Below are 27,202 nucleotides of genomic sequence, written 5' to 3'. Positions count from 1 at the left end.
GCACTTGCAAGCCACAAGGTGCACACTCTCCCTTTCCCTCCACTCCCACCCCTTTCTCGTGAGGCGCCTGTTACCTGCGATTACACCAGACATGCCGCTGACCCGTGCTGTCCGCTGTCTGCTTCCTGCTCCTCCCGCGTCCTCCTATACCCGCAGTTTTTCTTCCCACGTTTCTCAATGGCCTCCAACACGTTCCTCTTCACCTGTGAGTCAGCCAACACGCAGTCTCGAGAGTTGGACATGCTCAGCTGACTTCGCTGTCCTGATCTGTTCAGCCGAGTCCGTCGGCGAGGGTCACCCCGGTTAGTTTCGCCCTTGTTTTCGGGAAATCTTTTTCGTCGACACGGCGGAGTACGGCACTTCGGCACCCTCGGGAACCGCTGCCAAGACGCTCCAGCGGCACTCGGCATACTCGGATGACCACAGACGGTCACCGATAGCATCCGGAAGGGCTTGGAACGCGTGTTGGGGGAAACGAAGCCAAAGGCGGTTATCGCGTGCTGCCACAGCTTCTGCGCGTACTGGAACAGTCCAGGACTGCCAGTCGGCAATCGGATTGTCGCTTACATCACCGAGGGATGCGTTCGACACATGGAAACCGGCTCGAGTGGAGCCTACTCCGATACGGTCACCACGTGTCGAAACGAAAGAACACTTCGCCTAAACCTTCCAACACGCAGCGTACTGACTCTAGCTTCTATATTATGTTCTTATCGCTTCGGTCAATCTCCTGCCGTCCATCCATAATGCCGTTATGCGAACTCGAATCTCGCCATTCTCGAACCGACAGACAAGATCTGTGACCAAGTCTCGGACGCCATCCTCGATGCGTGCCTTGCCGAGGACCCCTGGTCGAAGGTATGTTGCTAGTTCTGGTTCGCAAGGAAGGAACAACACAGGTTCTGACCCGCATTGGGACAAACCCAGGTTGCTTGCGAGACCGCTGCCAAGACCGGTATGATCATGGTCTTCGGTGAGATCACCACCAAGGCCCACGTCGACTACCAAAAGGTCATCCGTGACACCATCAAGCGCATCGGTTACGACTCGTCCGAGAAGGGCTTCGACTACAAGACCTGCAACATCCTCGTCGCTATCGAGCAACAGTCCCCCGATATCGCCCAAGGTCTTGACCACGGCAACCTCGAGAACCACGGAGCTGGTGACCAGGTGAGTCCTCCGCGTGGTATAGTGTCGAAGCCATGTCCTTTATAACTCATTCTTCCTATTCTTAGGGTATCATGTTCGGTTACGCCACCAACGGTACGCGGTACCCCTTGCATACTGCAGGTCTGCAGCGAGACTCACGAACTGAATTATTTGCTCTATAGAAACCGAGGAATGCATGCCCCTTACCCTCATGCTCTCGCACAAGCTCAACGCCAAGATGGCCGAGCTCCGTCGCTCCGGTGAACTCGGATGGCTCCGCCCCGACTCGAAGACCCAAGTCACGATCGAGTACGAGAAGCTCGCCAACGGAGCTGTCAAGCCCCTCCGCGTCGACACCGTTGTCATCTCGACCCAACACGCCGAGGAGATCTCGACCGAGGACCTCCAGAAGGAGCTCATGGAGAAGGTGGTCAAGGTTGTGATTGACGCCAAGTACCTCGACGAGAAGACCATCTACCACATTCAACCTTCGGGCCGATTCGTCATCGGTGGTCCCCAAGGTGACGCCGGTCTCACTGGTCGCAAGATCATTGTCGACACCTACGGAGGAGCATGCCGTATGTATATTGAGCGCTTTTGAGACTTCATGGACGTGGACTGACGCACGTCCTTGTGCACGCCTGCAGCTCACGGAGGAGGAGCGTTCTCGGGCAAGGATTGGTCGAAGGTTGACCGATCAGCCGCTTACATCTCTCGTTACATCGCCAAGTCGTTGGTTGCCGCCGACCTTGCCGAGCGCGTCCTGATCCAGCTCTCTTATGCTATCGGTGTCGCCGAGCCGCTGTCTATCCTTGTCGACTCTTACGGAAGTGTCAAGCACGGCCGATCCGACGACGACCTCCGCAAGATTGTCCTCAAGAACTGGGACCTTCGTCCGGGAGTCGTTGTCAAGGAGCTTAACCTCCAGCAACCGATCTACTCGGCAACCGCTCGCAACGGTCACTTTGGTCACTCTGCATTCCCGTGGGAGCAGACCAAGAAGATCAACGTCTAAGCGCGCGCTTCTACGATCTCTTCTCTCAGCAGTACCCTTTCCTCTTTTCCTCTCTCTCTCTCTGGGCGTGTCGATCCGACACTCGCGTTGTACATGTTTCCATCTTTACTCCTTTGCGGTCAACCTCGCGTTTCGTTTTTCCCTTCCTCCCCTCCCCCAAATACCCACTTCTCTTTGACCTCGTTCTATCTCCTATATTGGACCCCACTAGACTTCCAAGATAGCAGCTATCCTCCAAAATGTGTTCAAGCGTCTCTCGCTTGCCTTTTCTCCCTCCCTTTTCTTCCTATCTCGCATTACCCCCACCTAGCTCCCGTTTACCACTTGCATTACAAAAAAGACCGCCTCAACGCGCACACCAAAAAACCCCTTTGTTTGGACCCTGGCAGAGACAAAGCGAGAGTGAGTGCGAGCAGCTGTGCGTGCGCGAGGCGAGCTCGGTAGATAGATCTAAACCGATCATAGAAATCTGAACAAACCGACGACGCAATATAGCACTGATTTATGCTAGAGCCTGTTCCGACGACAAGAGCAGCACAAAACTTAGAGAAAAGAGAATGCATGATCCCGCTGCCTGCGGTCGGTGTGATCGTGAATCGCAGCTCGGCATGGGTTTGACCTTGTCGCTCTCTTCCTCGACCGTCCGCGCCTCAACAGCTCGGTAGAGCATCTACACACAATGTTGCGATCTACCGTGAACCGATCGGCCCGCCTGCCCCCGTCTTTCTTTACGTCGTCGTCGTCCGTTTCGACGACATCATCGGTTTCGACGCGATCGCTCCTACAGCCTCGCCCGTCGCACCAGCTCCGCTCGCTCTCGACTCCCCCGTCTCCACCTCCTCCTGGACAATCACTACCCCCACCACCGCCAGCGCGCAAGCCTCGGCCGTTCTACCGTCGACACCCGTACTGGTTCGCACTCGGAGTCTCTCCGATCGTCGTCACCGCTTCTCTCGGTGTAACCCTCCTCGTTCTCCTCGGATACGATGCGAGTACGTACTCCCACACCGCTCCGAACGATCACCCGATCGATCCCCTCGCACTCAAGCCCGAGCGAGGCGGCAAGAAGAACCTCAAGATCGCTGCTGCCTTGATGGACGACCAGGACGAGCGCATGATTGCTTCGAGCGGTGAAGGCAAGAAGAAGCTCGTCATCGTCGGTGGTGGATGGGGCGTAAGTTCCACGCAAAATCCCTATTCGAGCGTATGACGGAACTTCCTGACATCGATAATGAATGAACGACAGACGGTGGGAATTCTCAAGAACCTCGACCCTGACTTGTGGCATGTGACGGTCGTCTCGCCCGAGAACTACTTCTTGTTCCACCCTCTCTTGCGTAAGCTGCGGAATTTCCTACCTGTGTCTCCTCGCGACAAGACTGATGTTGGGGTTAATTACTCGTTGTTTGCATACGTGATTTAATCAGCTTCTGCTACTGTCGGTACTGTCGAAGTTCGCTCGCTGGTCGAGCCTCTCCGCAAGATCATCGCTCGAGTTTCGGGTCATTTCCTTCAGGGCCGGTGAGGCATTGACGATTCCTAATCTGCCTTCCCTCGCTCGCACGTTTCGCTCACCCTGAGCTTGAACGGCAGCGCTGTTGACGTTGATTTCTCGGGACGACTTCTCGAGGTTCAAGCAAACGGAGGCTGTGAAAACTTTTACCTTCCCGTGCGCCACTATTTGTCCGATAAGCGGAATTCTTCATTTCTGACACATGCTGTGCGAGAACAGTACGACAAGCTTGTCATCGCTTGCGGTTCCGTCAACTCGACCCACGGAGTTCCGGGACTCGAGAACTGTTTCCAACTCAAGACGGTCCAAGACGCTCAGGCGATTCGACGAAGGGTGATGGACAACCTTGAAAAGGCTGCGCTGCCTTCGGTGGACGAACAGGAAAGGAAGAAGCTGTTGAACTTTGTCGTGTGCGGCGGTGGACCGACTGGAGTCGAGTTTGCTAGCGAACTGTGGGAGATGGTGACCGAGGATGTCAACAACTGTGAGCGGTTCTCTTGACAACGTGCGATAGCATTGAATTCTGACGTGTCGCGTTTTTTCTTCTTCTCACAGACATGCCTCACTACCTTCGAGAAGAGATCAAGGTGCACATTATCCAATCGCGAGACCACATCCTCAACACGTATGCCGAAAAGATCTCGACCTATGCCGAGGTGCGCCTATCTCGTTCATGCCGCCAAATAGATAGTCAAGACTAATCAATAATTCTATTTTAATCGGCTCTTCAGGAAAGATTCCGAAGGAACGAGATTGACATGATCTTGAACGCACGAGTCAAGGAAGTTCACCCCGACAAGGTCGTGTACACGACAAAGGATCCCAATACGGGTGCCACCACTGAGCACGAAATTGATAGTGGTTTCACTCTCTGGTCCACTGGAATCGGTAAGTTGTCACCTTGCGCTCGTGTCTACTACGGGAAACACCTGACGCTGAATGATCTTGCGCTCCAAGCTATGAACCCGTTCACTCAACGGGTCGCGTCTCTCCTGCCGAACCAATACCACAAGCACGCGCTCGAGGTGGACTCGCACTTGCGCGTACTTGGAGCCCCTCTCGGTACCGTTTACGCGCTCGGAGATTGCGCAACGATCGAGACGAGGCTCGTCGATCACCTGCTCGAGTTTGTCGAGCGATGCGACGAGGACAAGGACGGCAAGATTGACCAGAAAGAATTCCAGAAAATGATGGGTGTAAGCTTGTCCCTAGGACTGTCCATATCTCCGAGTCCCTCTGATAGAAGGCTGAATTTTGCGCGCGTCTCAGTACGTTCAACGCAAGTTCCCTGCGTCGAAGAAACACCTCGGCAAGATCTACGATGTATTTGAGCAGTACAAGCGCAGTGACGAAACCCTCGGCTTGAACGAACTCGCCGACATGTTTATCCAAATCTCGAAGAAGATCACCAACTTGCCCGCCACCGCCCAGGTTCGTTTGCGCCGCACATTTGATCACCTCATGAGCGAAAACTGACGTACTCTGTTATGCAACAGGTTGCTGATCAGGAGGGCAAGTACCTCGGCAAGAAGTTCTCGAAGCTGGCCCAATCGCACATTGATCAGGTCGCAATCGACAACGGTGTGTATGACGATCCGGATGATCTCTTGTACGAACCGTTCTCGTACCGTCACATGGGTTCGTTGGCGTACATTGGCAACTCGGCCGTGTTTGACATTGAACACTTCTCGTTCGCGGGAGGGCTCGCCGCCATGTGTAAGCTTTGTTCGAATCCTCGACCTTGTAAAGAATCATCAAGCTGACATCTGTTTCTGGGGATGGAACGCAGACTTGTGGAGGAGTGTGTACCTGTCGGAAGCAGTCTCGCTTCGTACGAGGTGCTTGCTCATGCTCGACTGGATCAAGCGAGGTCTTTTCGGTCGCGACCTCTCGAGAGTAAGTTTGAAAATCCCTCTTTTACGCAAAATTTCATGCAGTTAGCTGACTGCTTTGCAATTCTGGCCTCTTGGAAACAGTTCTAAGCTTCAAGGACATTCCATCTAGGCATGGCTCGTCGTCATCCCGCTATCACACCGTCATTCCTGGCATGAACAAAAAGAGAGAAAGATACTGTTTGTACATAGACCGTGTGCTGTTTTCGTTCTAGCAGTGACACTGTTCATCAAGTGTATGATTTCCTCGTAGTGGATATCCCCGGTTTCAAAATTTTCCCATAGACTTTTTTCCCACTTTCCGCTCGTTGATTTCGTACGAGCTGGTCTCGTGACCGTGTCTCTGGTTTCAATGAGCTCGCGCTCAAGTCATTACTGCGACACTCCGTAACCACAGTAGGGCGGATCTTGGGGGCTTGAGGTTCCGGCAAGGTCTTTGGTGACGGCAAGAAGTTGCGCCCGAGGCGGGATGATCAGAGTCGGATCCTCTTGGTCGGGAAAGCGTCTTGCTAAGACGTTCCTTGCTGCGTGTGTCAGTGACGTCTTACACTCCCGCCGCCATGCGTGACAGTACTAGAACACTTACTCTTCCCGAAGAGATGGCAGCAATCGTTCAGATTTTGGTCTCGACTTTCAATGACTTGCGCATCCACAACCCTTCTCGTGACGTCCTGTTCTTTCTCCTTCAGATTCCGGTCCCTCTTGAGTCGCCGCTTGTTCCGCTTTTCGCTGCTTCTTGAGGATCCAACTCGGTTCCGGACCTTGCATGAATCGATTCCGACCTGATCTACCCCTGACTGCACCTTCCTTGCGAGACGCAAACGCTCTCAACAATTTCCTTCGATCGAGCAAAGTAGGAGGATCCGCTATCGGTTCAGACTGAGGGAGGGGAGCAGTCACTGATCGAGGTGGTCGAGATGGCTGATTTGGGCGATTCGGTCCAACTTTTCGAGCTGTGGGTGTCGAAGATGAGATCGGAGAAGATCGAATGTCGACGGGGATGAGCAGGTTCGACGATTTCGACAGTAAGACGAGATGTTCTGCTTGGTACTGTTGAGAAACAAGAATTCATGAAATCAGGTCTTCTTTTCTCTTTCCCCAAACAAGAGAATGGAATACACACCTCGAGTTGATCCCTGTAAATCTCTCCTTCGAGTTGACGTTCCTGGATCTCGTCCGGAGCAGTCAACGAACGGGATTTGTCGAATTCAGATCTGAAGGCGAACAGGGAGCAAAGGCCACAGCCGTCAGCTCCAAGATATGGTGATGTGGCAAGCTGAAGAAAGGATCTGCGCCACGAACCGCGCTCTGAAAACGATGAGAGCTCGACGATGGTCGTCCGGCATTCGCTGCGCTGTCCTGAGCAGAGATCGGTACAATGACCGGGATTTTGCTGCGAGCTCCATACTTCCCGGGATCTGTGCGAGCGCGACTGATGCTGCTCGCGTGACGAGATCCACGAGATGTTCAGAGAGAGAGAGGAATAGGTGGAGAGAGACATTGATCATCACAAGCCCCTGTCTGAACACCTTGAAGCACACTTTGATTCACGTTCAGTATTCCGAGGGATCACTACGAGGTATTGCAATGCACGCAGCCTAGATGATCGCCCCTCACGATCGTCAAGAACAGGCTTCCAGCGAACGCGATCACATCCGTGCATATCCTTTGTTCAGTGATCATGACATCAAGATTCATTGTTACCCCTTCGATTTCCTTTTTCTATGGCTGTCCTCCGTTCCTGTCGTTACTCATCGGCTGCTCACTCCCAGGCAAGCAGCTGGGGAGGACTCGTCCTAGGTTTGAGTTTGGTACCGTGGACCTAAACACTCATGTGAGCGGGACACCGACTGTCGCGGGGGCCGTTCTCTTTTCCTTATCCTTCTTTCTCGGACTCCGGCTCTCATTCCCTTGACACGAGCCTCCTCCTTAGTCTGATCCCTTGAGGATCTTCTCTCTCTTGTTCTCTTTCCTCCCCCTCATTTATCTATCGCACTTCAGCCTTTTGCTCTGACGTTTACGTCCCCTGTTCTTCTACTCTCAGCTCATGCTCGAGAATTGCGAGTTTCGACCCATCATGTCGACTACCCCTGGTAACCGGCACAGCCGGTAACTCGTCTGGACCGCTGGGCGCGCCAAGCCGCCGACGAGTCGTCAGGTATCGACGAGCCGGCCCCTCGATCGCCGCATGGTCAACTTGTTCTACAGCGACTCCGACTCGACTTCTGCTGCACGCGACGAGTCACTGTGGTTGTGGAATGCGCCCATCTGGAACGCCGACGAGAAACAGCGGACCGAAGCTGGACTCGCACACGACACTCGAGTGTTTCGCGAGCTCATAAGCAAGGATCCGCTCGCCGATCCCGACACAATTGTCGTCTACGGAGCAAATGATCGCGGGATCGTCTATCCGGCTGCTCTGTTCTGGTTCCGCCCTTCCACAAAGGAGGCCTTCTTCGACTCTTTCAAGAAGAGTCGCCACAGCGGTGCGCAGAGAGTTCGGTCGCGGACGCAGCAGGCTTTGGCCCTGATCGACGGAACCAGCACGCGGAATGAGTACTTCAGACAACTGAATGAAGACGCGTCCCCAGAACAATCGAAAGGAGCTGCTCAGAGCAAGTTCTTCTCGTTGCGCTCTTTAATGCTCTGAGCAACTCCTTTCGATTGTTCTGGGGACGCGTCTTCATTCAGTTGTCTGAAGTACTCATTCGCGTGCTGGTTCCGTCAATCAGGGAAAAAAACTCTGTCGGCCCGAGAGCGCTGGCGAGCGAAATCGACCTCGGTCACCGACCGTCCCAAGTTGACCGAGACTTGATTGTCCGAGCTCTTCTCGTTGCGCTCTCTAATGCTCTGAGCAGCTCCCTTCGACTGGTCTTGAGACTCGTTCCCTCTTTTCCCCCTCTCTTATCATCACTTGTTTCGAATCAAGTATTCTCATTCAGTGTTCTCAGTCAGTATCCTCGGTCAGTATTCCCAACTGTTCCGCGCTCCCAAGCCGAATCACGATGGTTATAGGCGATTGTAACCTTTGCATCTTTGACAAGGCGAACATCGAGTCCCTAGGATCCCTCTTATCCCCGGCAGTCAGGTCATACTCTTCGGCAAAAGACCAGCTCTCTCACAATTGGCGACCAGAGCAAACATCTGAACGTCTGAACAACGTGACTGACATTGTGTCTAACCACAGATTTCACCATTCGCCCCTACAACCAGCAACGCATCACACTCTGGATCTCACCATTCGCGCGCAGGTTTTTGATTCATTGTTGGTTGTTAGGGGTGAGATCCGTTGTTAGACATAGTGTCAGGGTGGTTGTTCAGACGTTGAAGCGTTTGCTCTGGTCGCCAATTTTGAGAGAGCTGGACTTTTGCTGAAGGGTATGTCCTGAAGACCGGATTAGGAGGTACCCTGGAGACTGAATGCTTGCCTAGTCCAAGAAGACCCCCCGAAGAACTCATACGAGCCTCAGCTTTCTTGTTCTTTTTTGGACCGCTTTGTCCCGTTCGCAATGCGCTTTGTCAAAGACTCAAAGTCCGACTTGAGGCCCAACCTCAGGGTATTGCGCAGATCGTGCAAGGTGTTCTCGCACGGACTGATTCCACCGCATCAAGCGATACTCACTGACAGTTTCATCCTCACTGCTCTCCCTCTCATCCCACGTCTTGCGATAAGGTTGCGGGCGAGCTCACTAGATTATGTTGGTGGTTCTGACAAGGGCAACAAGGAACTTCGGCCACATGGTGCTCGGAAGAAAGGGTTTGAAGGGCAGAATTCGTTATTTGTAGCAAGCAAGATGACCAAAAGAAGAACCCTACGAGGCGTCACAGGGCGAGCCAAAACAAGCAGAAAACCAAGTACAAACAGCATCGCTCACTTTAAAGAGACGACGCGTCCAGCAAATTCGGGATCTAGGATAGGGTACAACAAGATGTGTGTGGCGATTTCTTTTTCCCCCAGTCAAGATGGAAGAAACCATGAAAAGCTTTTCCGATATTCGATCCACTGTAACACCTGATGAACCTCGTCAGCTCCTTTTGTCAGGACAGACTGAAGAAGACTCGAGAGCGACTCACCGATCAGTCGTGTTCAGGGTACAAGTGCATCTCTTCGTCGTCACCCTCACTCGTAGCTCCTCCTCTTGCATGCGAGTCTCCCTCATCTCCCGCAACGAACGCTTCGAGTTGAGCGTACTGCGCCTCGAAGTCTTCGGGCGCATCGCGGTCCGTCTTGTCTTCCTCACCTGCGGCCTTGGACGTGGCAGGAACAGGGTTGTGCAAGATCGATTGCTGCTCCTCATTCGTGCCCCTACGAGACGAGTCCGGCGGAACGAGCTCGCCGGCTTGTTCTCCCGCTGCTTCATGGAGGGTTCGTTCGTGGCCCGAGTCGATGTCGACAGGTGAACCGGTCTCTTCTAGGGGAGGTTGTGAGGTCGATCGAATTCCTTCGGTGGGCGCTGAAGGTTCAGCGACATTTGAGAGATGTGGAGGTCGGGGCAACGCGTAGATGACGCTCAAGCTGGGATTGTCGAGTGAAGATGCCGCGGCTTGAGAGAGACCGAGGCCGCCTCGTTGCATCGACTCGCTCGCTTGCTTCTGCTCTGCCTCTTCGCGCTCTTGCTCCTTCCTACGAGCTTCGGCGACGCGAGCGGGCAAGTACCAACCACCTCCACGACTTTTCGGTTTTGGTGCTTCTTGCCGCACAATCTCGATCGCTTCCATCATTGGAGCTTGTTCTCCTGCTGCTGTAGTGGCCGAAACCGGGGCAGGAGCAGGCGAAGACGATCCCAATTCCTCGTCGGCCCTGTTTTCGGCCGTCTGGTCCTCAGAGGAAGCATCAAACGCCCCCTCCTTCTCGGGTATGATCTCGTCGCCAAGTTTGTCGAGCCCGGCGTTCGCTTTCTTGGCCCCGCGATTCCGCGTGTTCTTCTTTGAAGTCGAAGGAGGAGGATCAGTGTTGCGAGTACCGAGGGACGTTCGCGTTCGCCGTCCTGTTGGGGTCGGCGGAGGTGGAGGTCGAGCAGGAGTCGCCTGCTTCTTGGCGGGCGAGCGACGTGCAGGTGATTTGACGTTGGACCCCGCTCGAGACAGTACCTCGGTTTCGTCCCCATCCTCAGGTTGTTCAACATCAGCACTGATCGACTGGTTTTGCATCTCGGCGTCTTCATCGTCGGCAACACCCTCGGCGTCGAGATCTCCTTCGCCTTCGACAACTTGCGCTGTCGTTAACTCGTCTTCGCCGGGGTTTCTCGAGTTTTCGTCTTGATCAGAGGGGTAAGCATCATCCGTTTCTCCCGGGGCATCAAAGTTGTCCATGTTGGCTTCCTTGTCCTTTCCTTGCGCGGAGTCGTCTGACGGTACCGCAGCTGATTCTTTCGAACCTGTGGCAAAAGGGGAAGGAGAGGCGGCAGTCGCGGAAGGTGCAGGCGAAGGGGCGTTCGAACCGTAAGGGAAGTACGAAATCGAAGCGGTCGCGTTCGCGACTGCATGTGCCTTTTTCGGTTTCGGTTGGACTGGATCTTCTTTCTTCGCGGTGACCCGCTTCTTCGGAATTGCAGTCGCTGAAGTCGTCGAGATCATTTTGCGTTTTTTGGCGCCTGGTGGATTGTCGTAAGTCGACTCATCGGCTAGCGATCTGTGTAGTTCGCGTTCGAGTTCTTCCGCTCCTTCCTCACTGTCGGAATCTCCTGGCAGTTTGATCGCGCCTCCACTGCCCTTGGGTCGACCTTTCCTCGGTGCAGCACCTTCTTCGACTCCAGTCTTCTTGCTACGAACCCGGCGCTTCTTGGCCATGCCGTCTTCATGTCGGTTCACTTCGGCGACATCGGCCCAGGTCGACTTGGAATGAAGCGAAGTGTGGTACCAGATGCGGTGGTCGCGTGTGATTTCGGGATTGTGCTTTTGCAGTTGGATCAGATCTCGTTGCGATCGCGAGTGACGCTTGAAGTCCCAGTTCTGGTTTTGGGTGCACATGTCAGCAAGTTTTTCCTTCATTACGAGAAACGAGCTGTTTTGACATCAGGGAGACTCACATTCATTTGTTTGTTCTGTGTTGAATGGAAAAAAACAAGTTCCCGTTCAGCTAAGTGCGTTGAGATTGTGAACGCCAAATTCTTTAAGACTTACGAAACTGGTGATCCCTCGTTGAGTAAAGTGAACTCGGCAAACTTTCTCGACCAATTTTTTCTCGTCGGGAATGATCAACAACCTTCCTGTATTGTCCCACGCGATGTATTCCGTAACATCGACAGGGTCGTGATGCAACAACCTATACAGGGAAGAAAGAGCAATCCCGCGCCCGTCAGTCCACAGCGTGCGAGAGAGAAGTCGAGATTTTGGTGGCAGTAACTCACTTCCACAACTTTTTCAGGAACGTTTCGGGTCTCGTGCCACTCCCGATTCCCGCTCCTCCTCCCCACCCTCCTCTCGAAGTAGGCTTCTTCTTTTCATACTCATTGTCCGAATAATCGTCTTCCTGTTCGACCCGTTCAATCGGTTCCGCACGAGGGAGCTCGAGTTCCGAATTCATCATGAGAGGGTTGAAATCTCTTCCTCCTCCTCCTGTACCCTCGAAATCCTCTGGTTCAAACGATTCGTCTCGTGCGCGTTTCGTGCCTTTCATGTGGTTCGTCGTGACCGAACTTTTCCCGAGAGGTGGTTCAATCGCGCCGCCCTCCTCATCGCGAGTTCGACCCACTCGACCTTGCTCATCTTCATCCTCTTCGTCTTCGTCCTCCTTGTACACATCCGAATCCGGATCTTCGTCTCGAGTACCACGACGACCTCGATCGTTGACATCGTCGTTGTCATCGTCATCATCTGAATCGATTTCTTCGAAATCGGAATCGTACAACGGTTTGTAACTCGTTCGAGGTCTCGCTCGATTCCCTCGTTGTCTTGTAACCGGAGGTTCGATCACCGGTTCAGGTTTCTTCTCCTTCTTCTTCGACGTCGCAACCGACTTTTTCTGCTTGTTCGTCATGGTCGATGAAGGCGTGGAAGGTTTCGTGGACGATGAACCGACAGGAGCATGACTCGAGGGTTGATGGAGCGGGAGAGGAGGTGGAGGAGGTAGTCCGAGTGAGGCAGGTTGAGGAGGTAGAGATTGCATTGGGTTCATCGGTTGGTGAGGGTGGTGATGATAGTGTTGCGCTTGATGTTGTGGTTGTGGTTGTGGAGGAGGAGGAGGTTGCGCATGATGCGGATGGTAGTACTGTTGGTGGTAGTACGGAGGTGGAGGCGGCAACTGCGGGTGGTAAGCAGGATGGTGATGCTGCTGAGGCTGGTACAAGTGCGCTGGCGGGATTGGCAGCCCGAACGAGTTGTACCCACCGTGCTGATTGTGCGTCGGAGGTGGAGGACCGAGGTTGTTGGGTTGTGGCAGTCCTACAAGAGCTGCAGCTGCGGCCGACGCCGATGCGTCTGCTGCTCCACCGTTCCCGGAAGACCCTGAATAATGTTGTCGCCCATTCGCGTTGGTTGCGTTTGAAGCGACATTGTTCGATCCACCAGCACTCGAAGTCGGCGCCGCTGCAGGGGCGACTGTCGGAGACGGAACTGTCGGCGGACGGTACAGTTGCGGCTGGGGCAGGTGCGAAGGGGGCTGCGAAGGATGCTGCTGGTGCGCGAGGTGGTGGTGGTACGGCGAGAACCCTGGAGGTGGAGGAGGACCAAGATGCCCATACTGGTGGTTCATCTGCGGGACTGGCGGCGGAGCATGGTAGGGCTGGTACGGCTGGAAGTGGTGAGGGTTCGGCAGCGGGTACGGATACGGAGCGTACGCAGATGACGCAGCCTGCGGCGGAGGAGGTTGTGAGGGAGGCACTGGTGATTGAGATTGCACCTGATTAGGCGGAGGGACTGGGGGAGGTCCTAGGTGCCCGTACTGCTGTTGCTGGTGATGCTGGTGGTGTTGTTGGTTCGGGTACGCGTACATGGGTCGTTGCTGCGTCTGGGGCGCGCCATTACCGTTACTGCTACTGTTGCCGCTAGTGCCGGGACCGAGGTGGTGCTGGTACGGGCTCGGCGGCGGCAGATAGGGCGAGTGTCTGATCGAAGTCGGTTGATTCGAGTAGTAGCCGCCCTGACCCGATCCGCCTCCTGCACCTACTGACTGGTGCGAGCTACCGCCCGGAGGTACGTTTCCTCCCTGGAGAGACGCGGCGGAGGGCGGTCTCGCGACAGGCGGAGGAGGGTTTGATGAGCTGCTCAAAGGTCGAATCGGTTCCATCCTCGCTCTCGCCCACCGAGAGGGAGTTCACGTGTTGACGAGGATCAGCCCAAAGCTGTGCGAGAGGTTGGGTTCGAGTTCCCGCCGAGCGGGTTTGGATAGAAAAAGAAGCGGGGTCGCGAAGGTTTGGGTCAAAGTGAACGAGCGAGAGTCGAAGCGGACGCGCATCTTGTCGACGCCGAGGCGTGCTATCGCTCTCGCTCGCGTTCTCTCACCGCGTCGATTGACGTGTAAGACAAGCTGATCTTGATAGAATGGTCTTCCCGAGCGTGCTTCGACAGAATGCTTTGAGAAGGTACAACTGAAGCCACCTCGATTGAGAAGTCTCGCCTTCTCTCTTCCTCGCTCGTTTCCTGCCGTAGCGCTCAGCTCGCTTGCTTTCCTGTCCTTCTCTTCTCGAGAGGATTTCGAACCTTGAGCTCCGGACTTTTGCGAGAGAAGGCTTTGGTTCAGTATACAACAGGTCAAACTGTACTACAACATTACCATCTCCTGAACAGCAACAACGACAACCCCCAAAAGTCAGTCAACCCATGTGTGCATCCTCGAGTGGCACCGGAAGCGGAGCGTCGCACATACATATCGCTCGCTCACGAAGGCCGAAACAAACACGAACGCCTAATAATCGTACAAGCCCTCTTCGCCTTGCCCTTGTCCTCCTGAGATCCCGAATTCAATCTCGTCTTGCAACCCTCTCGGATCGTGCATCCACTTGTCTTCACGATACGCGAGCTCTTCCGCCATTGGATCGAGTTTTGCCAACCGTGTGAACGCTTGCGAGAAGAACGGTCTCAGTTCGTTGATTTCCATCTGTGACAAATTCGGCATCTGGTTCACGTGGGTTTCGTGAGGAGGATCAGTATTCGAGTCGGCTCGTCAAGCTAGAGACAGTGTGGAGCGGGCAGGGACAGGAATACGCACTCCGAGGTGCACCGAGTTGAGCGCTTCGAGACCTTGACGAATCTTGGCCTGTCTTGCTTCCCGAATGTCTTTCAAGAGTAATCTCAGGCGATCGGGCGAGTTGAGATCGTCCATTGCCCTGTTGACAAGTTGTCGTGAATTACGTTGTCACGTAAAGGGGCAAAGGTCGGGAACCGTGAGCTGTCTGTGATCCTGATATGGATAAGAGACGGTACTTACACATCTAGCAAGACTTTGGCAACTTCGAGGTAGTCTCGAGGCAAATCGCTAAACTCTCCGCTCGTCTGTTCCTCTTTCAGGATCCCCTCGAGATACTCTGTAACAACTCGATCTTGTCAGCAACTCTGTGTATAATTTTGGTTTTTGTCTCTGACGAGGAGGAGGAGATGATGCTGCGTACGAGTAGACAACCACTGAGGGGCAACGATCCTACATTTCCGTTTCTTCTTGAGGTGCAGTGCGAGCCACAATGGAACCCGTGTCTTTTGTGGAGGATTGAATGGACCATACGTGACCTGGGGCTGTACAGACGTCCATCAGAGGGGTGTCGGCGCAGGAGCAAAAGAGAGAAGGAGGGGGAAAAGGGGAAAGCAAGAATTTACCCCGTCGAGTCCTTGAATCTCGCCGAGTTTGACCAGGGGAACAATCTCGACGTCTCCTGGAGTCAAGTGGGATGCTGCCCGCTGCGGTTGTTGCCGGTGATCGTCGAGGTGCGCGAGTTCAATGAGCGAGTGTCCGGATGCGATCGAATCGAGACACGCAAACTCGATATCGTGTGGGAGCGGTCCACGGCGACGCGAGTGATGCACGGCCATACGGCAGGAGCTTTACGCGTAGGGAAGCGAGAGGTGGAGCGACACGTTTCGTCTCGGCTTGGTCGCGCAATCGCTCGGTTCGGTGGGATTGGCTCGAATCGCGATCGACCAGACCGGATTACGCGGGAGGTTTGGGCTCACAGAAGAGCGAATAGACGAGGTGTGCGAATCGGAACTGTTGTGAGGTCAAGTTCAGTCATCAACTCGTTCGTTTGTCTCTATCCATCGCCCATCAATCGCCCATGTTGTCCCGGTGTCAAGTGTGCCTGCGACCACTCTTACGTGCGACTGCATCGGCGGCACGCCCATCTGTCGCTCCTCGTGCTCGACCGATGCGCCACTTTTCCCGACTCGCATTCGCTACCCCATCCTCCATCGCTACCTCTCCCCGGATCGCAGCAGCGGGACGAACAAGATCAATCTCGGTACTCGCTCAACCCCCACCGAATCCTTCTCAAGACTTTGAACCGATCGAACCGGAAGATTTGTTGCCCGGTGAACAACTCAGCATGTCTTTAACCGACAGTGCCGTCAAGGCCAGTGTCCTGTCAAAGGTGCATGCTAGATCTCCAGAGATGCTGACGAAATTTTGAGCGTTTATAGCAAATCGAGAGAGCGCAACAAGCGAAACAAGATCCTCAGCTAGCATTGAGGTTGTTGGTTGAATCAGGAGGATGTCACGGGTACCAGTACAAGATGGCAGTCACTTCTCAACGAGATCAAGACGACTAGTGAGTAGTCGAAAATGCCATTCCACCTCTCAAACCTTGGAACGCTGATTTCCTTTAAATTTTAGTTTGTTTGCACCGGAGAACACGACCGCCAAGTTGTTGGTCGACAGTGCGAGTCTCCCTTTGGTCAAAGGCAGCACGATCGATTACGCGACCGAATTGATCGGAAGCAGTTTCAGAGTCATGAACAACCCTCAGAGTAAAGACGCGGGTTGTGGATGTGGAGTCAGTAAGTCTAGAATGCCATTTATTTCACCTAGTATCTTGCTGGATTCGCTGACGTCGTGTTCGTTGAAAAATTCCGAAAGGTTGGGAATTGAAGGATCTGTAGCGACGAAATCGAATTCGTTATGCCTTTCCACGTTCTCACGTCGCTCTGACCCAGCAAAAGTCATTCAGGCTCCTTCTTGAACAATTGGGACTTTTGATCATCTAGTTATCAGAATTCCCTGTTCCATGGAAGAAAAGCCTACGATCGAATATTCAAATTCGAGAGGACACTGCTCACGCAGCGAAAAGAGGGAAGGAGAAAGCGGAAACAAGTAAAAGCCAGTGAAATGTAAGGAAAAGATTATCAACAGCGAGAAAAGAGAACAAGAAAAAAGGGTACTACTTGACAGATAGGGAGTGATAGAAATTGTCCGTTTCGCTTGTTGAGCGAGTCAAGGGAGGCAAAGAGGAAGAAAGGAAAGTGGGATGTGAAAGAGTCGATGTCTTCTTGTTTGTCACTGTCGAAACTAAAGTGTCCTTTACTCGAAGACGGTTCGAGAGGTTCTATCCCCCTCAAACATCTCCGTCTATTCCCGCTTGACCTTGGATCCGGTTCCAAAGAACCCAAGAGAACTGCGAGTCTTGATCTTGATGCACGCTCCATGTCCGTCCCGACTGATTTGCGAGAATTCCCATCCCGGTTGACAGGTGAAAACGTTGCACTTGCCAGACTGACACGCGAGTCCCAACGCTCCTGTGATTGCGGTACAGTCTTGACCCAAAGAGCGAGAAGCTGTCAAAAAGACCAAGAGGTCCCAAAAGTCAGCTACCCGGGCTTTTTAAACAGAACAGAACGAGAAGGAGACGAACCGCAACCTCCACAGTTTTCGAGTTCAGACATGGTGTCGACACATTCGTAGCTGGAGAAACGACAGATGATCAGGATCATGGAAAGATTGCATCGTCAGCGAAAAAGCGACTCACGTTCCCATCCTCGGGAAACTATCGAAAATGCAAACAATCAAACACTGGTGAGCATTGTATCGCAATAGTAATTGGAGAAGAGGGGACTTACATCGGACAAGCGGTTTCGCCAGCCGGGCACAACAATTGACTGTCCAAGTTTTCCCACGGTTCTTCCTGGATCCGTTTCTGAACTTCCTCGAGTGTCACTTGCAGTCCTCGCTTCGCGTTGTGTTCGGCAGCACCACTAGCTTCGGGGGCAGCGGCGAGGGTTTGCGCGGCGGGTTGTTGGTACGCGGCAGAAGCTTTGTGCGTCGCTTGAGGACCCTTTGCTGCAGCAGCATGAGTCTCGGTGTGGTGCGCAGAAGGTCCAGTCTTCTTTCCGTCTTCCTTCTTGTGAGCGGTGCCGGTAGGTTTCGCAGCGGCAGCAGTGTGGTACGCGGCGGAAGGACCCGATTTCTTCTTCGTCGTTCCATCCGATGCCTTCTTGCCAGTACCGGTAGGCTTCGATGCCAAGTGCGTGTTCTGCGAAGCGGTCCACGCGGCAGAAGGTTTCGAACCTCCAGCGGCAGCAGCCGTGTGTTGAGAAGGTGAAGCTTCGTAAGATCCTCCAGCCACTTTTTTTTTCCATTTTCGAGAACCAAGTCAGTGACTTTGATCACTGGGTCAAAGAAAGATAGCGAGCGAGGGAGACTGACGTTTGAGGAGAGCGATCAAGTCATCCGAGATGCTTCGCTCCTTCTTGATCGCACGACTGACTTTTGAGGATGATTCTCCTCCTGATCGCTTCTTGAGTTGTTCGACGGCCGAAGAGAACGAGAACGATCTTGCGAGGTTCGGAAGCTGGAAATCGGTCGCAGGAGAGGTCGAGCGTTCCTCGATACCGACGACGGCATCGGCAGCAAGGGCCGAGCGCGAAGCCAGCGCAACGAGCGCGACGACAGTGATTGATCTTGGAGCCATTGAAAAAGAGAAAGAAATCGAGGGTAGGCAGAGAGGCGATGCTCGGAGATAAGCAGGAAAGACCGGGGAATGAGGGAGGGACAAAGCTGAAACGAGAAGCTCCGTGCGGCGAGAGGAGGGTTCAATCAGGCGTGTTGCCGCAAACTGCAACGCTCGTGCAACGGACGGCGAGTAGGTAGAGCGAGTGAAGCAAAGAGGGAGCGAGAGAGAGAAAGGGGGCACGAGGTTGCAGTCAGACGGCCCGCTGACAGAGTTTGCAAGATGGAGACGGCAGGGCTTGTCGCCTTGACCCAAAGGAGAAGGTCGATCCTAAATCGAGGGTCATGTTCGGGGAATCCGTAACCCGAGCCCCATCCCGAGCATGTGAGACTCTGAACCCCTGGCACGGAAAAAGCGTGCTCATCCGGGGCTTCCTCTCACGAAAAGAAAAATGCCAAGTATAGAGCCTACTCTCTTCCGAAGGCAACCGACAGAACATCGCTAGACCATACAAGTGAACTAATGGATTCCAGTACTCGTGACCTACTTGTTCGAGTAGGAAGGCGCGCTCTCGATAGAAAAAATGAATTTCCCGAAGAGGGAGGCTGACCGGGGAAATATCGGAAGCTCATGACGGCTCAGCCTCCAGCGTGCAGGTCCCTCGAACGGCACGTCTGCCGATATACGAAATCTTCTCGATCACCCGACAACGAGATGGATCGTCGGCGGAAGCGAAGTTGCGGCAGGACGCCGCGGGTTCCGAGACCCTCTCGGAATTCGTGCGCACAAGAATAGCGCACGCTCTTTCTTTGGAACGCTCTGGCTGGGTGAGACCATCTCACCACGTTGGCTACACCGCCCTCTGTTTGCTCGTACACGCGTCCTCTCGGTCGATTTGGAGCTCTCTTCCGGGCGAGAGAGACCGTCAGCAATAATTCTATTCAAGGCCGTAGACAGCTGAGGCAGTGCAGCCGTTTCCGTGCGTGCGCGAATCCGTGCCAGTTGCGGCGTAGTGAAGTCTTTACGAGAGTCTAGATCAGCTCGAGGAGGGCTAGGAGAGAGCTAGCAAGCAAGTGACCAGAAAGGAGAAATGGCGAGTCGCGAGGCGGTGGTAATGAACGGGTCGCTCGTCGCGCTCGCTGTGGGCCCAGGCATGTATCCAGCAAGAAGTTTCTTTCGTCAGAAGCAGTATCCACAGGACGACGAGTGAGGGTGTTGGGCTGACCCAAGGCAGAAAGACGGGCTGGCGGAATCTCATCTCTTGGTTGAAACTCGCAACTGCAACATGCTGTCTCGACGAGCCGCCCAGGCAGTGAGAGGTACATTCTTATAGGCTTGCTCGGCTGTTCCCGAAGTCTTGCTGACCGACTGTCTGCTTGTTTCGACACGGCAGCTCCTTTCGGGTTTGCTCCTTCACCCGCCTCATCAACCTCGACTTCGGCTCTCCCGACACCGATACCTTCCTCGACCCGATCATTCTCGTGTACTGCTTCAACGAGTGAATCGCGAGCACGGCGCAAGACTCGACTCGTGCGCAAAGCGAACCTCGAGAAGAAGGTGCAACTCGTGCGCGCTCACGAACAGTCTCGACCGGACCCCGTGTTTGGGTACGCCAAGGGCAACGAGCATGTGTGGAACAACAGCCTGTTGAAGCGGATCCTGCTCGACAAGCAGGACGTGTGGGGTCACGTGGTCAAGAACGAGGGCGAATCGAGGCCAGCAGCACGCGACGGCGACGCCAAACTGTACAACTTTGGACTCGATCAATCTACGGCTCAACAACTCGCGAATGTGCTACCTGCGACCGCCGCATTGAGGTCGACTCTCGGAGATGAGAACACTGCAGTTGATTCGATCCTGCTCGATAAGATTGAACGCGCGAGCGAGGTCGAGGAGCGCAAGCGCGATACGTTGTTGAGGATTGTCGACTTGAGGAACGCCGATTCGAAAGGTATCGAGGTTGAAAACACGCGAAGGATCGTTGAGCACTTTGGTCGCGTGCCAGGAGACACGGCCTCGCCTGAAGTACAAGGTGAGACCGATCCCGCTTTTAGAGTTGTCCGATGGCCGAGACTGAACTATCTGCGATCGTGATTGCTTTCCGCTGTTTTAGCTGCGATCCTTACTGCACGAATTCACTACCTCTCGGCACACCTCGTAGCGTCGCCGCGAGACGTCCAGAACCGTCAGGCGCTGCGTCAACTCGTCTCGAAACGTGCCAACGTACTCAAGTACCTCCGAACGAAATCGGTCACGCGGTACGAGGAATGTCTCGACAAGATCGGAGTCGAACCGAGAGCGGTCGAAGGCGAGATCATCGTCAGGAAGGAAGAACTGAGGAGCTTTATTCGAGGGCAATAGACAGGAAGTTACCGTACGATTTGCAATGCATTGCTCGACAATCACGGTTCACACTGTAACAGGAAACGGAATTTTGTTTCTTTTCGGGCCAGCATTCTCTGCACGATTGGATTTGCCTCCTTTGCGACCCCTGGCGGAATATCGACGTTTCGATAGGTTCTAGGTCTACATTTCAGTAATACCACAATGAGGACTCGGTTCTCGTTTCTGAAGAAATCCGCGGAAACCCTCTCTCGACCAACGTTCTTTCCACCTGCTCTCCGAGGACGCGTCGAGCCGAAGATAGAGAGAAAGTTTGCAATTCGCATTCCTCCTGCCCTCCTGGAAAGTACTTGCCAACACATTATCACTCGTTGCAATACTTTTTACCTCCAATTAGAACCCTCGACTCGCGAGCCATTCTTTCACTTCCCGAACCCAATCACCTCTGATCACGACTTGTTGAGTTTGAGGTTTCGTGTACAACTGAGTCGAAGGATGTAAGAACCTTGACAAATCCTTGTGTAACTCCTGTTTTTCAAAAACGCAAATATGCACAGAGCGGTCAGTTCTCCGAACCTTCATAGTACAACTTGCAAGGTTGGAATGGGTCCCGTACCGAAACGTCTCCATGCACTTTGCGTACTACGGTCAAGACTCGAGTACCCGAATTGCGTACATCACTGTACACCGGCTGTTTTCCCCCACAAAGAAGGTCAGTTGTCTCTTGCTTTGTTTCGTCTCTTGTCTCTCTATAGCAAAAGCGGAGGTGGAAGAGAGAGAGAGAGAAGCACTAACCAGTTCTCCGAATTGACTTCTTGGAACAAAGTACTTTGATTCAGGCTCGCCTTGGACCGATCCACCAACAACAGAAGATCCAGAAGCTACAGGTGAGCTAGGTTCAGAAGGGGTAGAGGGAGATACGGTCGAGAGAGATCTAGGGTTGGTGGTAGTGAATGTGATGAAAGGGTTTGTTCGAATCGAACGCAACGAGGCGAGTCGGGTAGTCAGGATTGTTCGTTGCATATTGACTTTCGCGCTTGTAGTTGTCGATAGTCGGTTATGGTCTGCGATGAGAGTGGAGGGAGTGTCGATTCTGGAGTTTCGAAACTTGTGTCTGCCATTATCTCGTGGGAAAATCAAGTCTCTCGCTCCTAGCGCGTTAATCATTCTAGACAGAGCTAATGTTACAAGGGAATTCCTTTCGAATCAAGAGGCAAACGCAGAGAGAGAGAACTAGACAATTTCCCCTCAAAACCCGGTTTCTCACATCTCGGCCCATCCACTTCCTCCCGTACCCGTTCCCGTTCCACCTCCTGCCAAAATCCCAAGTAGGAACACGACAACGTTGGCGCCGAGTCCCATTGACAACCCTCGGTACAACTGTCTCAATCCTCCACTACTTCCCAAACCAATCTGTCCCAAGTCTTCCTTCTTTTCAAGTTCTTCCTCCCACATCCCTGCTGCCGACATCCCACTATTGGAGCGATTGAATTCGGGTGCAGCATCGGTTCCCGAATTCGATTGGTGGACTGAACTTTTGCGACGCAAGCGTCTCCGACGAGGGATCTTGCCCGTTTCTTCCGTCAAGATCCTCCACACGCATTCGACGACTCCCGAATACATGACAGGTCTAGTCTCGACGCAACTCCTCCACGGTTTCCCAACCCCTCCAGCTCTCCCCGCTCGGACGTACTCGGCCCGAGATTGCAGTTGGAGTCGTTTGCGAATCGTTTCGAGTGGGATCGTGACGAGCAACGAAGCGGATGACAACGCTAGTTCGACCGTTGCGAACCAGATCGGTGAAGTCGAAGGTTCGATTTGAAAGTATCGAGTGATGACGAGTGGGATCGAGAGGTGCAACAACGGTCTCAGGACCCCTTCGAGCACGGTCGGGATCAGGAGGTTCGGGTGTAGGTACGTTTGATGGAACCCTCCTTCCTCGCGCAAGATGGTGCGCAATGCCGAGATCGGGTTCGAGTACTTGCGGTGTTGTGGTTGCGCCGATTGCACAATCAGGCGCGTGCGCACGAGGTCGAGTGGAGACAGGACGACGGTCGTCAGTGTGTGCGAAATGGTGGTGAACAACAGGAGCGGGAGTGGGCGGGGCGAGTAGATGAGGGGCAAGGCGGTAAAGGTTGGTGCCGAGAGCGGAGACAGGACGAGAGTCAAGAGGGACAGGAACGAAGGTTGGAGCGAAGTCGAGATTGTATCGTAGATGAACGTCGTCAGTTGCCCTGTCAGCGTCGCTCGGAGTCAGTACCTCGTCGGGGCGACTAGCGGGAATGAGTCGTCGATACCTTTCCAGAGGGATTTCCAGCCTTCGCCTTTCCATCTCCCGATCGCTTTGATCATGTCCCACACGCCTCCCTGTACGACGATGGGCATGACCCACTCTGGTCGCGCGGCGGTGTCGGACAGGTAGCCTGCCGGGTCGACGGGCCGGGGCAGCGAGAGATGCTCGCCGGCAGCGGAGGGCGGAGCGAAGCCAGGCTCGGACACGGAGGCCAAGTCGGCAAAGTAGTGTTCAGCCTCGGTCTCGTCATGAATCTAGACAAGGTATGAATCGGGGTTGAGCACCAAGAGAGAGAGGGAAGAGCGAGGGGAAACGCACGACGTCGTCATGGTCGGCTGCGTTGTCTTCGGGTTGGACGAGGTCGAGTACACCGTCCTTTGGGACCCACTGAACCTGGGCGAGGGTCTTGCCGACTTCAAAGGGCTGTACCAACGCGACGCCGGTGAACGAGAGGAGCGAACTCGTGACGAGCGCGTGCAGGAGGGTGCCCGCCGAAGGGAGCGCGCCCGCGTCGTAGTCCAAGCTAGACGCGTACCGGTCGTGGGCCGAGTCAGAGGTCGATGCAGGTGGGTACCGCAGCGAGGGCGGGGTCGAGCGAGATGACGACGGCGCGGGCGGGTTGGACCACGCAAAGTCGTCGTACGAGGGCGCGACCGAGTACGGCCGCAGTGGGTGCTGCACGGGCACGCTCGGGTGCGCGTCCATCGAGCGAAAAGCGAGAGTGCGGTGCCCAGTTCAGTGACTGCGGACGAGGCGAGTCGCGCTGCGTGGAAATTACATGTCAATCTCGACCGCTTGTAAGCCCTCGCTTCTCGCTCGCTCGACTCGCTGAAAGTCACAAGCTGCGTCAAGAGGAGGGGCATGGCGTCCGACGACCCCGAGAAGGAGCCAGAACAGGTGTCGCTCCCGACCCTCGACCGGGATCGAGCGTCCGAGCCTGCGATCGAGGCCCACCTCGCCCATGCCCGCCAGCAGCGCCACTTGAAGCGGTTCACCTCGCAGCGCACCGCCGTGAACGACATCTACCTCGACCGCATCCGCGCACATCGCGACACGGTCACGCAGGAATGGTTCGACCCGCCTCCAGCTCAAGCTGCCACCTCCCCTCAACCGCGTCCAGCACCACTAGGCAGCACCGACCACCTCTTGAAGAACGTCGAGGAACACGTCAAATTCAGCGTCAAGCGCGCCGGATCCAAAGCGACCGACACCCTGCGCAAGCTCACCGCGCGCAACCCACCCCGACCCGAGATCACCCTCGATGACATTCCCCTCGTCGAAGGGGGAGTTCCCATGCAGCTCGAGCGCACCAACTCGAGCTTGAACACGATCCCGCTCCCCGCGTTCGACCTCGCCCGCTACCGCTCGACTTCGTCCCGATCGACCCTCTCGACCGTCGACTTTCTCCCCGACCCGTATCCCACCTCGCCGTACGCCCGTGCGCGTTCGCCTCGCGTTTCTTCGCCCTCTTCGGATCCAGACGATGTCGTGCCTCCAGTGCGAGTGCCGACGCCTCCTCCGTTCCCGTGCTCGCTGCTCCAAGCTTCGTTCTCGTCTCCATCCGCTGCATCAACCCCGGCGCACTCGCTCCCAGCCTCTCCGTTCCTCAACACCCTCGCTTCTCTGCCTCCCCTCTCGGAACACCCTTCCAAGACTCCAACCATGACCTCGTCGCCAACCTCGTCTCTTGCACGCTTCCCGCTTCACTCACCTCTGTCTCTCACCGAAGGGCCTCCGTCCGCTTCGAACCTGTTCACGGACGAGGGCTCGATCGTCGCCCCTCGACGAACCCTCACGATCGATGACCACTCGCCCCCTTCGAGAAGGGACAGCAAAGCGTCTCGACTCGCGGGACGATCGTCCGGTTCGAGGAAGCACTCGATCTTGCACCACCTTCGAAACCCGTTCAGTCCAACCCTCGGCTCGAACGGATCGGAAGGAGGACGATTCGAGGAACCCAGACCTTCGAGTCCACCTTCTGGTGGACTCGTCGCACCTTCTTCTCCGAGTCCTGGGGCCGAATCGGAACGAGCGGCGAAAACTCGACGCAGGAGAGCAAGGGACGAACTGAACAAACTGTTGATCCTTCGTTCGAAAAAACTCGGACACAATCCTGATGATCCACTCAAACCAAGAGTCGGAGGTCGTGAACCCGATGATGCTACCTCGGAGACGACGAACGCAAACACTCGCAAGATTGAATCTGCGATCGTCGAACGATTGAAACTGTTGGGCGCGTTGGTCGACGAGACGGAAAAAGTCGAAACCGATACCTTGTGGGAACATCAACGAGGGTTGCTCGTGTTTGGGTTGCCGAAATTCTCGTCTGCCGCCTTGTTCCAGTTTGATCCTTCAGTGTGGACCGACGAGACCCTCAAAGCTTCACCGTACACGCCTCACGATTTTCCCTGCAGACCGTACTGGAGGTGGAGGGATTCAGAATTCATGGTGGATATGGGAGGAGATTGTGACGAAGAAGGTAAACAAAACAAAGGGACTTCAATCTTTGATTTTTTGTGTCACTGATCATCAAATTCGAGAGTTGTCGGAAACAGGTTGGAGTTATGCCGTGTTCTTTCATTCGAAACATTGGAGGGGTGAACCTTCGTTGTTGCGAGCGTTTGTCAGGAGACGCAGATGGATTCGAACTCGGATCTATATCCCGCTTCCGGCAGCTATGGGCTCTCAAACTCCCAACCCTCCTCCCCCAACCACTCGAGACGATCGATCTTTGGATCAAATTGATCGGGACGATGAACAGGAAGAACCTGAATTTGATCTCGATCAAGTTCGAGATCTCAAAAGTGCATGCGAATGTTTGCCACTGTCCCGATCCGACAAACTCGCTTTGTACGAATCAGTCTCGTCCACCTCTTGTACCGTTTCGACTTCGACCCACACTCTACCGAGACAACGAGGAAGTCAACGTGAACCTTCATACGAGATCCCACCGACAAACCCGTTCATTCCATTCCGACTCATCCTCGAACATGCCCAACATGAATCGCGATCGGGCTCACAACAGCAGGGAGGAGGTCCGAGAGAGTTGGTATGGAGACAAGGAGTTCGAGAGATCAACGAAACGAGGGTTCGACAAGTCATGAAACGAGTTGCGAGGATCGATCGAGAACGGTTACACCTCTGGAAAGTGTGGTTGAGAGCGATCGACGTTCCTCCTCAAGATTCAGTTCGACCTGATGACGATGACGAACAACGTCGTCGGAGAGAGGAACCGGAACGAGATGAGGAAGGACTCGAATGTCGAGAATGGAACGAATACAGAATTGGAGAGAGATCGGGAAGTTGGACTCAATGGCTCGAACGACATCAACAAGAACAGGAACAGGAGGAACAAGGTCAATCTCGAGATCAGAACGTATCTGGTAAAGATTGGAGGTTCAAGGATGATCGAGACGTGGTCCCGGAAGATTTCGCAGTTCACGACAGATCGAATCCTGGTGTTGTCGAGGACAACTTGGCGGATTCCGGGCGCGAACGGGATCAGGACCGAATCGCGAAACCTGATCTCGAAGATGTTTGGGATTTGCTCGAATCGAGGGTAAGTCTTGCAGTTCATCATCTCGAAGAAAAGGTGGTCAAACCTAATCACCTCTCGGGTTCTTTTTTTTTGGGTTTTTACCAGTTGGACAACATTTTGGCATTGTTCGATTACCACCTCACTCGACTCTCGTTCTTGCGCCTACTCGTTTCAACCCATCCTCTCGCTTCGACGCCTTTCCCTAGTTCGAACCATCAACAACAGAAGCAACCCCAAACTCACAAACATGAAGGATACGATTTACCGTTCGAACAACGTCGCAAACTGAAACAACTCGAATGGGAACGACGCTTGAGATGGGTACTGGGAGTCAAGGAATCGATCGCGAGGATGGAAGGTCACGACTCTACAGACTCGACTTTGCAGCCTGCTCGAGACATGACGAGCAAAGACAAGCGGGTCGAGCGGACGAGAAGTGAAAGGAGAGTTAGGAAAGGGAAGCAAAAAGCGATCGATTTCGACTGAAAGACCCCTCACTCTTAATTCTCGCTCAATCATCGGAAGTTGATAGATATCCCCCTTATATTCATGTGTATTGAGCGTATATTTCCGCTCGCTCTTCTCTTTATTTCTCTGCCTTAGTTTTTGATGTTTCTTGTTTGTTGCTATTACTTTCTGCAGACTCAAGC

At 54.2% G+C, this 27,202-nt stretch overlaps 12 protein-coding genes across 12 annotated transcripts; 6 read left to right on the top strand and 6 right to left on the bottom strand.

Annotated features, from left to right (window-relative positions):
* Positions 1-177: 177 nt before the first annotated feature.
* JCM15063_005510 (methionine adenosyltransferase) lies at positions 178-2,164 on the top strand (the record flags this gene model as incomplete). The annotated part of the gene is made up of 7 exons (XM_076675731.1): positions 178-205; positions 276-302; positions 791-858; positions 928-1,170; positions 1,236-1,263; positions 1,332-1,727; positions 1,797-2,164. 7 exons carry the CDS (start codon positions 178-180, stop codon positions 2,162-2,164), a joined length of 1,158 nt encoding a protein of 385 aa, XP_076536870.1.
* Positions 2,165-2,843: 679 nt separating this feature from the next.
* On the top strand, positions 2,844-5,659 carry JCM15063_005509 (uncharacterized protein; the record flags this gene model as incomplete). The annotated part of the gene is made up of 12 exons (XM_076675730.1): positions 2,844-3,338; positions 3,411-3,501; positions 3,592-3,685; positions 3,758-3,833; positions 3,897-4,161; positions 4,233-4,333; positions 4,409-4,565; positions 4,635-4,873; positions 4,947-5,108; positions 5,174-5,393; positions 5,467-5,573; positions 5,654-5,659. 12 exons carry the CDS (start codon positions 2,844-2,846, stop codon positions 5,657-5,659), a joined length of 2,013 nt encoding a protein of 670 aa, XP_076536869.1.
* A 543-nt stretch (positions 5,660-6,202) lies between these two features.
* JCM15063_005508 (LYR motif-containing protein) lies at positions 6,203-6,975 on the bottom strand (the record flags this gene model as incomplete). Its single annotated transcript, XM_076675729.1, has 3 exons — positions 6,203-6,619; positions 6,693-6,783; positions 6,872-6,975. The coding sequence occupies 3 exons, from the start codon at positions 6,973-6,975 to the stop codon at positions 6,203-6,205; spliced, it is 612 nt and encodes a 203-aa protein (XP_076536868.1).
* A 782-nt stretch (positions 6,976-7,757) lies between these two features.
* On the top strand, positions 7,758-8,219 carry JCM15063_005507 (uncharacterized protein; the record flags this gene model as incomplete). The annotated part of the gene is made up of 1 exon (XM_076675728.1): positions 7,758-8,219. The coding sequence occupies one exon, from the start codon at positions 7,758-7,760 to the stop codon at positions 8,217-8,219; it is 462 nt and encodes a 153-aa protein (XP_076536867.1).
* Positions 8,220-9,646: 1,427 nt separating this feature from the next.
* Positions 9,647-13,796, bottom strand: JCM15063_005506 (uncharacterized protein; the record flags this gene model as incomplete). Its single annotated transcript, XM_076675727.1, has 4 exons — positions 9,647-11,521; positions 11,599-11,613; positions 11,693-11,834; positions 11,920-13,796. 4 exons carry the CDS (start codon positions 13,794-13,796, stop codon positions 9,647-9,649), a joined length of 3,909 nt encoding a protein of 1,302 aa, XP_076536866.1.
* Positions 13,797-14,414: 618 nt separating this feature from the next.
* On the bottom strand, positions 14,415-15,532 carry PSF2 (DNA replication protein PSF2; the record flags this gene model as incomplete). The annotated part of the gene is made up of 5 exons (XM_076675726.1): positions 14,415-14,624; positions 14,718-14,835; positions 14,937-15,033; positions 15,118-15,238; positions 15,320-15,532. 5 exons carry the CDS (start codon positions 15,530-15,532, stop codon positions 14,415-14,417), a joined length of 759 nt encoding a protein of 252 aa, XP_076536865.1.
* A 332-nt stretch (positions 15,533-15,864) lies between these two features.
* On the top strand, positions 15,865-16,594 carry ISA2 (Isa2p; the record flags this gene model as incomplete). Its single annotated transcript, XM_076675725.1, has 4 exons — positions 15,865-16,068; positions 16,136-16,263; positions 16,329-16,492; positions 16,572-16,594. 4 exons carry the CDS (start codon positions 15,865-15,867, stop codon positions 16,592-16,594), a joined length of 519 nt encoding a protein of 172 aa, XP_076536864.1.
* Positions 16,595-17,060: 466 nt separating this feature from the next.
* Positions 17,061-18,399, bottom strand: JCM15063_005503 (uncharacterized protein; the record flags this gene model as incomplete). The annotated part of the gene is made up of 5 exons (XM_076675724.1): positions 17,061-17,266; positions 17,344-17,393; positions 17,458-17,475; positions 17,549-18,053; positions 18,135-18,399. 5 exons carry the CDS (start codon positions 18,397-18,399, stop codon positions 17,061-17,063), a joined length of 1,044 nt encoding a protein of 347 aa, XP_076536863.1.
* A 1,264-nt stretch (positions 18,400-19,663) lies between these two features.
* On the top strand, positions 19,664-20,739 carry MRPS28 (mitochondrial 37S ribosomal protein uS15m MRPS28; the record flags this gene model as incomplete). The annotated part of the gene is made up of 3 exons (XM_076675723.1): positions 19,664-19,697; positions 19,772-20,410; positions 20,492-20,739. 3 exons carry the CDS (start codon positions 19,664-19,666, stop codon positions 20,737-20,739), a joined length of 921 nt encoding a protein of 306 aa, XP_076536862.1.
* Positions 20,740-21,114: 375 nt separating this feature from the next.
* IMG2 (mitochondrial 54S ribosomal protein mL49 IMG2) lies at positions 21,115-21,744 on the bottom strand (the record flags this gene model as incomplete). The annotated part of the gene is made up of 3 exons (XM_076675722.1): positions 21,115-21,249; positions 21,338-21,412; positions 21,517-21,744. 3 exons carry the CDS (start codon positions 21,742-21,744, stop codon positions 21,115-21,117), a joined length of 438 nt encoding a protein of 145 aa, XP_076536861.1.
* A 240-nt stretch (positions 21,745-21,984) lies between these two features.
* On the bottom strand, positions 21,985-23,719 carry UGO1 (mitofusin complex protein UGO1; the record flags this gene model as incomplete). Its single annotated transcript, XM_076675721.1, has 3 exons — positions 21,985-22,955; positions 23,019-23,268; positions 23,333-23,719. 3 exons carry the CDS (start codon positions 23,717-23,719, stop codon positions 21,985-21,987), a joined length of 1,608 nt encoding a protein of 535 aa, XP_076536860.1.
* Positions 23,720-23,875: 156 nt separating this feature from the next.
* Positions 23,876-27,038, top strand: JCM15063_005499 (uncharacterized protein; the record flags this gene model as incomplete). The annotated part of the gene is made up of 3 exons (XM_076675720.1): positions 23,876-25,493; positions 25,570-26,573; positions 26,658-27,038. 3 exons carry the CDS (start codon positions 23,876-23,878, stop codon positions 27,036-27,038), a joined length of 3,003 nt encoding a protein of 1,000 aa, XP_076536859.1.
* Positions 27,039-27,202: the final 164 nt, after the last annotated feature.

This window comes from Sporobolomyces koalae, assembly GCF_050403365.1.
Source record: "Sporobolomyces koalae JCM15063 DNA, S_koalae_JCM15063T_v1_ctg2, whole genome shotgun sequence".
Taxonomy (NCBI): Eukaryota; Fungi; Basidiomycota; class Microbotryomycetes; order Sporidiobolales; family Sporidiobolaceae; genus Sporobolomyces; species Sporobolomyces koalae.
This window is presented reverse-complemented; position numbering and strand designations above follow the sequence as displayed.